This window comes from Schistocerca americana, chromosome 4, assembly GCF_021461395.2.
Source record: "Schistocerca americana isolate TAMUIC-IGC-003095 chromosome 4, iqSchAmer2.1, whole genome shotgun sequence".
NCBI lineage: Eukaryota > Metazoa > Arthropoda > Insecta > Orthoptera > Acrididae > Schistocerca > Schistocerca americana.
The window spans coordinates 315225127-315237906 of NC_060122.1; the positions used below are offsets into that span (position 1 = coordinate 315225127).

The window sequence follows — 12780 nt, forward strand, 5'->3', positions numbered from 1 at the left end:
CAGATGCACAGTTACATAAAGACAGAAGCAGGCACATACACAGCAAACTGACTCACTTCAGTGAACCAGGAGCACTTGGTACTCGACTAATAGCTTTGTCTGGTGGAGGCATCAAGTTTTCTTCAGTTGGTTCATCTTGTGATTGGACCTCAGGAGCAGATGTAGTCATTGCATCTGGTGGGTACAACAGTTCTTCTGGTAGTCTTGTTTTTCTTCGTATTTTTGATGTTCTGGTCTGCACAGGCCTCACATTACCATTGCACCTGCAACAAATAATAAAAAACACTTTATATATATGTCTCTCTCTCTCTCTCTCTCTCTCTCTCTCTCTCTCTCTCTCTCTCTCACACACACACACACACACACACACACACACACACATATAAAGAGACAGATGGAGAGAGAGTATTAATTTGTCTGTGCATCCTGACATGAATTCATAGCCATACTGATGATAAAAAAGAAGCAGCTGTAAGGAAGTAATAACAATGGAGTACAGCATGTCATTCTCAATTGAGAGGAGTCTTCCGAAGTAAGAGCGATTTCAGGTGTGCCGCAGGGGAGTGTCGTAGGATCGTTGCTATTCACAATACATATAAATGACCTTGTGGATAACATCAGAAGTTCACTGTGGCTTTTTGCGGATGATGCTGTAGTATATCGAGAGATGTTGTAACAATGGAAAATTGTACTGAAATGCAGGAGGATCTGCAACCAATTGACGCATTGTGCAAAATGGCTCTGAGCACTATGCGACTTAACTTCTGAGGTCATCAGTTGCCTAGAACTTGGAACTAATTAAACCTAACTAACCGAAGGACATCACACACATCCATGCCTGAGGCAGGGTTCAAACCTGCAACCGTAGCAGTCGCTCGGCTCCAGACTGTAGCGCCTAGAACCGCACGGCCACTCCGGTCGGCTCGTAGTGTGCAGGGAATGGCAACTGAATCTCAATGCAGACAAGCATAATGTGCTGTGAATACATAGAAAGAAAGATCCTTTATTATTTAGCTACAATATAGCAGGTCAGCAACTGGAACAGTTAATTCCATAAATTATCTGGGAGTAGGCATTAGGAGTGATTTAAAATGGAATGACCATATAAAGTTGATCGTCGGTAAAGCAGATGCCAGACTGAGATTCATTGGAAGAATCCTAAGGAAATGCAGTCCATAAACAAAGGAAGTAGGTTACAGCACACTTGTTTGCCAACTGCTTGAATACTGCTCACCGGTGTGGGATCCGTACCGGATAGGGTTGATAGAAGAGATAGAGAAGATCCAATGGAGAGCAGTACGCTTCGTTACAGGATCATTTAGTAATCGTGAAAGCGTTACGGAGATGATAGATGAACTCCAGTGGAAGACCCTGCAAGAGAGATGCTCAGTACCTTGGTATGGGCTTTTGTTGAAGTTTCGAGAACATACCTTCACCGAGGAGTCAAGCAGTATATTGCTCCCTCCTACGTATAACTCGCGAAGAGACCATGAGGATAAAATCAGAGAGATTAGAGCCCACACAGAGTCATACCGACAATCTTTCTTTCCAAGAACAATACAAGACTGACAAAATAAATCTTGGGTGAACAGCCTGGTATGAGTGTGCATAGGACACAATATTTCGGCAATCTACCACATTGCCATCATCAAGTGCACTGATGTACTGACCGACGGTAGGCTGGCGCCAGGTATGTCTAGGACAATCCCCCTCCTGCTCCTCCCTCAGGCACTTCCTAAGAGTCGGTGCGCCCCGTGCGGGATCCAGGTACAGCGTCCATTCTCCCGCCGTCTGGGCGCTGCGTCCTAGGCCTTCTCATTCAGGAGGGTCTGCCGGCACCACCTCTCGTTATTCTTCCCTCCTCCCCCGAAGTCAGTACACTCTGGGAAATATCCTTTTTCTCCTTAATCTGGGTGATCGTGGGTTCTCATGCCCTGCTAAGGATGTAACCACTGTCACGATTTAGTTGTGGCTCCCTTACTCTGATCTCTATGGCTTCTTTAATGACACAGTCCCAGTATTTGGAAGTCTGTGTCAGGACTTTGGTTTGGCCATAATCCATGCTGTGGAGTTCTGACAGGCAATGCTCAGTGATTCCCAACTTACTGGGCTGTTGCAGTCTAGTTTTACAGCAGCAAGTGAACATGTGACCAGCTTCCCTGTTTCTGAGATACTTGTCCCCACAAGCTAGACCAACACAACCCAATCATTGTCAGATTAACTGACATCAGTGCATTTCCTCATTTATCATCCGTATCTCTGTCAGAATATTTCCCCCATTTGTCTCCATTTCACTTATACACCGCATTCACCTGGATATAAAATAAGATTATTTCCTGAATTCATCATTCAAAAAATACAAGGTCAAGGTAGATTAAGCTCTGGTTGCTGGGGTCAATGAGGGGTCACCTCACATTTGAAGATGAAGCTTTGGTAGTTGAGGTCATGGACAGATTTAATTTGACAATTTCAGAAGTGTGGCATAGGGTGTGGTGGCACCAGTTTGGCCAAATGGAGAGTGGAGTGGGTGTATTGGTGAGTGGGAAGAGACTTTCATCCCGCTGCCAACAATGAGAATGCATCCTACATACCTTACTTTCTTTGAGTGTAACACATTTAAACTGCAATTCGTTTGAATCTAAATGTTTTCCAATTGGTCTGAAGCAGCCCACACGAATTCCTCTCCTGCACTTACTTCTTCATCTTAGAGTAGCACTTGCTCCCTACATCCTCAATTATTTGTTGGATCTATTTCAACCTCTGTCTTCCCCTACAGTTTTTACCATCTACAGCTCCCTTTCGTACCATGGAGATTATTCCCTGGTGTCTTAATAGAAGTCATATTATTCGTTCCTTTCTTCACTGATGCTGTGGTGAATCTCCTCATTCCTTATAAGTCTACCTAATTTTTCAACATCCTTCTACAGCCTTATATCTGAAACATTTCAATTCTGATCTGTTTCAGTTTTCCCATTGTCCATGATTCACTACCATACAACACACTGCTCTGAATGTACAATTTCAGAAATTTCTTCCTCAAATTAAGGCCTATGTTTGATGCCAGTGGATTTATCTTGACCAGGAATGCCCTCTTTGCCTTGCTTCATCCATCATGGGCTGTTTTGCTTCCAAGCTACAGAAGTCCTTAACTTAATGATCACCAATTTTGATGTTAAGTTTCAGGCTATTCTCATTCTGCTTCCTATCATTACTTTCATCTTTTCCTGGTTTACTCTCAATCTATCAACAAAAGCAAAACGAGGATAATGGAATGTAGTCGAATTAAATCGGGTGATGCTGAGGGAATTAGATTAGGAAATGAGACACTTAAACTAGTAAAGGAATTTTGCTATTTGGGGAGCAAAATAACTGATGATGGTTGAAGTAGAGAGGATATAAAATGTAGACTGGCAATGGCAAGGAAAGCATTTCTGAAGAAGAGAAATTTGTTAACATCGAGTATAGATTTAAGTGTCAGGAAGTCGTTTCTGAAAGTATTTGTATGGAGTGTATGCATGTATGGAAGAGAAACATGGATGATAAATAGTTTGGACAGGAAGAGAATAGAAGCTTTCAAAATGTAGTGCTACAGAAGAATGCTGAAGATTAGATGGGTAGATCACATAACCAATGAGGAAGTATTGAATAGGATTGGGGAGAAGAGAAGTTTGTGGCACAACTTGACTAGAAGAAGGGATCGGTTGGTAGGACATGTGACGAGGCATCAAGGGATCACCAATTTAGTATTGGAGGGCAGTGTGGAGGGTAAAAATCGTAGAGGGAGACCAAGAGATGAATACACCAAGCAGACTCAGAAGGATGTATGTTGCAGTAGGTACTGGGAGATGAAGAAGCTTGCACAGGATAGATTAGCATGGAGAGCTGCATCAAACCAGTCTCAGGACTGAAGACCACAACAACAACAACAACAACAACAACTCCCAATCTGTATTCTGTACTCATTAGACTGTTCATACCATTCAAAAGATCCTGTAATTCCTCTTCAGCTTCACTGAGAACAGCGATGTCATCAGTGAATCTTACCAATGGTAACCTTTCATGTTGAACTTCAACCCCACTCCTGAGCCTTTCTAGCTTTCCAGTCATTGCCTCTTCAATTTACATCTAATAGAACCTCAGTTTTCTTTTCCATTCTTCTATACATTATTTTTGTCACCATCTTGGACACATGAGCTGTTATCTGACGGTGCAATAGTTCTGGCACTTATCTGATTTCGTGAGCTTCAGAATTGGGTGGATGATATTGTCACATAGTGGAAGGTGTAAGTAGATGAATGGCGAACACTCACTTCACTTAACGAAGGTTTATTCAGCACTTGCACATACAAGAGCGTGGAGCGAACTGCCTCCAGCCAGAACACATACGGTATATATACAGCTACAGATCATTCCAGCACAATGATTCTTGTCATTTGTGGATACTTCTAGAATGTACTCAAACCGAATATAGAAATTAAAATTTTTCAGTTCAGGTGAGTTTCGAACTCATGACTCTCCATGCAACAATCTAGTATCATAACCACTACACTACGGCAACTGTGCTAATCAGCTTCTTCTGCAAAGATATTTTCTCTGAAAGTCTGATAATATGTTGCCAGTCCCATAGATTCTACACATCAACTTGGGTAGTCATTTGGTTGCCACTCTTCCCCCCCACCCCCACCACCTCCCCACCCCACTCCCTATCTATCCCATCTACCTTATTTGATTTTAAGTCTTACAAAGCTCTTTTAAACTCCATTTCTAATAGTGCACCCCTCTCTCATGACTACTGATTCCTCTTTCTTCTTTTATCATGTCGTCAGAAAAGTCCTCCCCGTCATCGGGGCCTACAATGTATTCTTTCCAACTATCTAGTTGGAAAGAGTACATTGTAGGCCTCTATGACGGGGAGGACTTGTCTGATGACATGATAAAAGTCCTCTCCTCTGTGTTTAACAGTGGAATTCTCATTGCACTCCTAATGTTGCCATCCTTGTTTTTTAATTACATTGAGGGCTGTTTCGAGTTTTCTACATGCCGAATCATTCCCTCCGACAATCATTTCTTTTTTGGTTTTTTGAAATTTTTCATGCAGCCATTTCACCTTATCTCCCTTGCACTTCCTATTTATTTCATTCCTAAGTGACTTGTGTATCTGTATTCCTGAATTTCCAGGAAAATTTTTGTACTTCCTTCTTACATCAGTCAATTGAAGTATTTCTTGTTATCCACGGTTTCGTGGCCGTTACCTTCCCTGTACCTGTATCTATCCATCCAACATCCGTGACTGTCCTTTTTAGAGATGTCCACTCCTCAAATGAACTGGCTACTCCAGTATTCCTTATCGCACTACCAATATCCCTAGGATACTCACTACTTCAGTATCTCACTTCCTTCCATATTTATTCTTCCGGATTCCTACTACGTTACTTCTGACATTCCATGCTCCGACTCATAGAACATTATTCTGTCATTGATTATTCCATATTTTCCTCACAGTCACCTCCCCCTTGGCAGACCCTTCCAAGAGAACTGAAAGTAGGGATAAGCCAGAATCTTTTGTCAATGGAGAGATCACCATGACACTTTTTCCAGTTACAGGCCACATGTCGCCTGAATACACATTATGTGTGTCTTTAATGCAGTGGTCTCCATTGCCTTCTGCACCCTCATGTAGCTGATCACTGCTGATTCTTGTGCCTTTTGAGGGCTGTTTCCAATCCCACAGACAAGAGAGTGCCCTGAACATCTGTCTCTTTCTCTACCTCCTTTGACAAGGCCATTGGTAGTATGGGGTCCACATAGACTAAATTTATAAATGGACAAATAATGAGGATTCGGTCAGGTAATGACAAACCATCAAAGATTGATGACAATGAGCATACTGTAGTAGGGAATCACCACTTAAACGGCAATCGCTAAAAAGACGGTGTCGAATACACAATCTAGATAAAATGATCTCCTCGTGGCAAGAAGGCCAACAGGTCAGCCAAGCCATTGGGAGAGGTTTAATTCCCCAGAGCTTGTTTACGTGAAGAGAAGACCACTGGTGATGCCAAAGTGACACTATCTGCCGACATATGGCAACATGGAGATCATCCAAAGGAATGGAAGAGCTAGCAGGCCAAGGCAGGATGACTGCAGCCTCGGCAGCAACAGCACCAGATGCCTCATTTCTCTTTAGATTGACGTGACCAGGAAACCACATGAACATCATGGTGGCCCCTTGATAGTGAGCAGGTGTAAGTTTTCTTGGTTCCGTTGCACAAAGGAATGTACTGTATACAGTACACAGAGGCTCTGAAGAGAGAATCATAGCACATAACACCATTAAAAAGCCTGTTTCGTCTGATATGCTGGGTGGCCTGGTAAGAGGATGAAGAGCTCTGCTGTAAAAACTGAGTAGTGTTCTGGAAGCCGATACCAAAAATGGTTGCTGCCAGTGACGAATGCACACCCGACACCACACTCAGTCTTAGAGACATCAGTGTACACAAAGATGCTATCGCTAAGTGGATGAAGGTCGAGAAACTTACAGCAATAGATCGAATTTGGAAAAATGTCTTTGGGAAGTGAATGAAGTCTAAGATGAACACATGCCCCTTCACAAAGCCAAAACAGTGAAGGGTTCACACCCGGAACGTGGCACATAGCATGAATTTAAGTTGCCAGAGCAGTAGCCGGAAGTGAACTCTGGGAAGTAACAGGGTGTGCCCCATATTGGTAGTCAAGGGAGTCATTGAAAAAGGTGGCATAGGATGGGTGGATGGGCATGAAGGACAAATGGCATGTGTATCCACTGAGGACAACATCATGCTGGTATGACAGTGGTAATTTGGCAGCTTCTGCATAATGACTCCCAACCAGGCTAGTGTAAGAGGTGCCAGTGGCCAAACAGATTCCAAAATGGTGGATTGTATTAAGGCAGCATAAGATGGATGGTCATGCAGATGAATAAACCAAACATCCTACTCTAGTTTTGAATGGACAAGGGATCAGTATAAACAGAGGAGTGTGGAACAATCTGCACCTCAAAAAGTCCCGCTTAGGACACGGAGGACTCTGAAGGACTGGGTACAGCGTGCAGCGAGGTAAGACACGTGGGAGGAGCAATGAAGTTTCCTATTACGCATGAGCCCCAGGAATGTTGGTAGTTTCAGCAAATAGAACAGCAACAGGCCCAAGTTACGAAGACAGTGGAAGGAAGGCATTGTGTCATCAGAAATTCATACAAACGGTTTTGTTAGTGGAAAAATGAAACCCATTGTTGATAACCCATGAGCAAAAATGATCAAGACATTGCTGAAGATGCTACTCAAGGAGACAAGTCTGTGGAGAACTGCAACAGACCACAAAGTCATCGACGAAAAGGGAGCCAGAGATTCAGTCTGATTATGCTGTAAGAAAAGTAAATTGTAGCACCTGATAATGGATGCAAAACACAGGCTAACTGCTAACAAATGTGGATCTACATCTATAATCTGCAAACCACCATGAGATGCATGGCAGGGGATATATCTCATTGTACTAGTTATTAGGGTTATTAGGGTCCATTCACGTATGGAGCACAGGAATAATGACTGTTTATAGACACCTCTGTGTGTGTGTGCAGTAATTATTCTAATCTTATCCTCATGATCCCCATGCGAGCGAAACATAGTAGGTTTGGTACATTCTTAGAGTAATCATTTAAATCCGGTTCTTGAAACTTTGTTAATAGGGTTTATCACGATAGTTTACATCTATCTTCAAGAGTCTTCCAGTTCAGTTCCTTCAGTATCTCTGTGACACTCTCCCACAGATTAAACAAACCTCAGAGTATTCATGCTCCCCCTCTCTGTATACATTCAGAATCCCCTGGTAGTCATATCTGGTATGGGTCCCACACACCTGAGCAATATTCTAGAACTGATCACACGAATGATTGTAAGCAATCTTTTTGTACATTGATTGCACTGCCCCAGTATTTTACCAATAAAGTGAAGTCTACGACCTGCTTTACCCACTATTGAATCTATCATTTCATTTCATATACCTACAAACTGTCACACCCAGCTATTTGTATGAGTTGGCTGATTCCAACTGTGACTCAATGATAGTACTGTCATAGGATACTTGAACAATGGAAAATCCAAGATAGAATGTAACAATATTACGAAAAGGAAAGTTGTTACTCACCATGTAGTGGAGATGCTGAGTCGCAGTTAGGCACAACAAAAAGACTGTCACAAATAAGCTTTTGGCCAGCAAGGCCCTCACACACTCTCTCTCTCTCTCTCTCTCTCTCTCTCTCTCTCTCTCTCTCATGCAAACCTAACTCACCCACATGACTGTAGTCTCTAGCAACTGAAGCCACACTGCGAGCAGCAGCACCAGTGCATGATGGGCTGCTGAGTAGCAAGCAGGGACGAGGTGTAGAGACGGTATGGCAGCCACAGAAGTATGTGGCTTCAGTTGCCAGAGGCTGCAGTTATGTGTGAGAGTTGTGTTTGCATGCACGCACGTGTGTGTGTGTGTTTTTTTTTTTTTTTTTTTTTTTTTGACGAAGGCCTTTCTGGCCGAAAGGTTATTTGTGACATTTTTTGTTTTGCCTATCTGTGACTCAGCATCTCAACTATATGATGAGTAGCAACTTTTCTTTTTATAATATTGTCATAGGATACTGTTTTTTCCACTTTGTGAAGTGCAAAATTTTACATCTATGAATATTAGAGCAAGTTGCCAATCTATGCACCACTCTGAAATCTTATGAAGATCTGACTGAATATTTATGCAGCTTCTTTCAGGTAGTGCTTCATTGCACATAACTGCAACAGTTCCAAAAAGCCTGATTTCACTATTAACGTGTCTGCAAGATCATTAATACACAACATGAACAGCAAGGGTCCCAATACACTTCCCTGGGGCACATCCATAGTTACTTCTACATTCGACAATAACGCACTATCCAACATGACATGCTGTATCCTCCCTACCAAATATTCCTCAACGCAGTGACAAATTTCACTTGTTACCCCAAGTTATCATACTATTGACAATAAGAATAGGTGTAGCACCAAGTCAAATGCTTCATAAGCTGCAACATCATCGCGAAAAAACAGTGACCCGTATATGTAGTAAGTTTCCTTTAATTTACGTCTATGGTAACAAACTTTTTGTTAACAGATTACCAGTTTCAGTCCTTATTGATCATCATCAGATCTGCAGCAAAAATGGGAAAAACATAAACACACTCGCAAACTGTATGCAGCTTAAGAACAATACATAGACCATAATGAAATGTAGTACTGACAAAATTCACATTTAAATATGAAGAGGCATACCTGTTTCATAAAAACAAAGTCCTAATGTATTGCAGCCATAGTAGCATCGTTAAATGTTAAATGCGGAATCAGCACCAGCATTGTCAAATACATATAAATAACATCACAAGCACGAGTCATGTTGTCAGTAGTACTACTATTTAAAACAAGCTGCTGTACAGTAGCCACAAGATGTTTGTGTTGTAAGTTCATCAGATGTCGCTAATGTCGGCATACACTAGTTTTCAATAATTAATTGTAACAGCGAAAGTAAAAGGGGATACAATAGCTGAAGTCTGTAATAAGCTTATAATGTATAAAAGGCATTGCAGTAATAAAAAGCAATAAAAAGAAGAACATGACAAAAGTAATATTGTTAAAAAGTAGAAGAGTTAAAAAACAGTGATTGGCATGTGCTCTAGTGCCAATATTCTAGATAATGATGTAAATATTAAACACTGTTGATAGTGTAACAGGTAATATTAAACAACCATAAAACAAATTGCTAAAGGAGCCACAAATGAAAGAAAGCATAGTGCTGCAGATAATCTGCACCCTCTGTTAGCACTAACGCCAGAATTCCGCACAGGCGGGAAGTGGTTGGAGGAACGTGACCGGCAGAGGGCCCCTCTTACCCTGCGGTACTCCATTGCATGAAAAGAATGATGAAATTCCATAACAGTGGATGATCCACATTATCTGATTAATGTAGTCAATGAAATGAAATGCTTTTCAGAAATCAAGAAATGCTGCATCTACCTGCATGCCTTGATGCAAATTTTTCAGTAAGTCAAGTGAGAAAAGTACGAGTTGGTTTTCACATGATTATTGTTTTCAAAATCCATGCTGGTTGGCACTGAGGTCATTCTATCCAAGATACCTCATTATGTTTGAGCTCAGAATATGTTCCAAGATTCTACAACAAACTGATGTCAAGGATATTGGATGGTAGTTTTGTGGATCACTTCTACTACCTTTCTTGTGGAAGGGTGTGACCTGTGCCTCTTTCAAAGAAGTGGGCATGGTTTTTTGTTTGAGGGATCTGTGACAGATTATAGTTAGAAGAGGGACTAACTCAACCACAAATTCAGCATAGAATCTGGCCGGGATTCCATCGGGACCTGGAGCTTTGTTTAGTTTTAACTATTTCAGCTGTTTCTCAACACCACTGACACTAACACTTGTTTCATTCATTCTTTTCAGTGATACAAGGATTAAACTGGTACAATTCTCGTGGATTTTCCTTTGTAAAGGAACTTTTGAAAATGGAGTTAAGCATTTCGGTTTTTGCTTGGCTACCCTCAATTTCAGTTTCTGTCTCATTCACTGGGAACTGGCCATTAACTTTGGTGCCACTAACAACCTTTACATACAACGAGAATTTCTTTGGGTACTGTGAAAGATCACTTGACAATATTCTGCTATGGTAGTCGCTGAAGACATCATGCAATGCTCTCTTGACAGCCAAATGTTTTTCTTTCACTATCTACAGCCCTACACTTTTTTTTTACACCTATTACACAGTAATTTCTGTTTCTTTATAAGTTTCTTTACAGTGGCTGTATACCTTGGAGGTTCCCTCCCATTATTAACTATTCACTGGGTACATATCTATCCAGTGCATGGGCAACTACTCTTCTGAACTTGAGCCAGAGATCTACTACATGCACCTGTCCTGTGCTGAAAGTTTCAATTTCCTCTCTGAGATACGACAATACTGATTTTTTATCTAGTTTACAGAACATATATATCTTCTGTTTCTTGTGTGTCTATCGACCTGCCAGCACTTTCGTTTGGTAAGTCACATCATCTTTGTTTTTAGATATATTTTTCCCACGTGGAATGTTGCCCTCTATTATATTCATATCATTAATTTGAACCCAACAATTACGTTTGTTATTGTCACTGTTGCATTTCGAAATCGTTCCTGTCATCTTATTTTCTCTTTCTGTTTTCACAAGTAGTTTCACTTTGTATTCACCTTCTCCTCTTTACCGAATCTACCATACAATTTTATCCCGCCTATATATACTCAATAATACGTAACCCACTTCCAAACCATAGCCTAAAAATTTTTTTGCCGCTTTCAAGACTACCGCTGCTATGAAATCCACCGTTTCCAGTTCACAAACAGTTCCTTTCAGCTATTAAACAGCCATTTCGGCGAGTTCTAATAACTTTCACTTTTTTCCATTTCCGTTTTTCCCACATCACTGATCTTTTTTAGCCACTTCCCACAGGTTTTAACGTCATTATTTCCTCGTCAGACAATTGTTAGCCTCATTTTCACAATCTGCCACCACAAAACCACTCCTTTTAATACATTTACACGCAGTTTTTTCGAAATTTTCCCGAATTGCTCCACCCTTTAACGTGTTTTGGCGGAAACACAACCACCTAACCTTTCTGCACATCGTTGTCTACCAACCCAAGTTCACCACAGGATCAACATAGCCCAGCTATAACCAACACTTTTTCCCCTTTTTTCACACCAGATCTCCAGTTGCTTTCTAGTTCACCTTTATCTCTCCCCATACATTTTTATTTTCATTTTCATTTCAGCCTCATGTTACCCTTTCCACCTTCTGATACCATGTCACCCTCACAACATCCCCACATCAACCCCATTAAGTTTTATTTACATTCCCTCCGCAAACATGCCTTCACCCTAGCCAGATTACACTCCCATATTTTATTTTCTCAGGCTTGTCTGACATTTGGCATTACCCCCAAAGGCCTCACACTTAAAGTTCCCATCTCTGGCTGCAACCCTTCTTTCCATCAGTCCCTATACCAGTTCCAAACTGAACAATCCATTGCCCTCACCCACCTAATCCTTCACCTACACATCAACTCAGCCAATGAACACACCTGTCAACTCCTATCCTTAATAAAAGTCCTCAATCTTTCCTCTCCCACATCCACACCGGCTGTTCAGAGCATCCTCCTACAGGCCAACCACAAATTAGAACAGCATGCTACCCTCCACCTCAAAAAACTATCCAATCTCCTGGTTTCCCACCTTCGGAAAGGCAACTCACTCACCCTTCACAACCTTTCCAGCAAACGTCAACCTCCTCTCATTGCACACAGACCCAGTCCCTCCCATCCACTCAATCTCCCACTTCCAGCTCCACTCCCCCCAAAACCTCAAAATTCCAATCAACACAATTTGGAACCACAACACCCTAATCCAGTAGTTAACCTTTCCTCCAAACCTCTCTCCCAATCCGAAACCTCTGTCCTATCCAAAGGCCTCACCTTCAGCCCCACTCCCAGATTCAACCAAACAGCCCTTGTCAAAGATTTACTGTCTTACACCCGTACTCTCTGCTGGAAATATCACTTTGCCACGAAGAAAAATGATCCTAATCCTACTCCTAATGATCCAACTCCCCAAGACACTACCCAAATTGAACCCTGCCTGGAACAGTTCCGTCCTCCGTCACAGCGGGACCCACCTCCTCTTCCTCAA

General features: G+C 41.8%; 1 protein-coding gene across 4 annotated transcripts in view; it reads right to left on the reverse strand.

The window, feature by feature from the left end:
* LOC124613188 (kinesin-like protein KIF21A) overlaps positions 1 to 12780 on the reverse strand; it is a 504551-nt gene that overhangs the window by 90970 nt on the left and 400801 nt on the right. For all 4 annotated transcript variants that reach the window (XM_047141839.1, XM_047141838.1, XM_047141840.1 and 1 more), the window contains one exon: positions 57 to 263. In XM_047141839.1, the coding sequence (XP_046997795.1) occupies positions 57 to 263 (207 nt within the window). The remainder of the gene's footprint in view (positions 1 to 56; positions 264 to 12780) is intronic.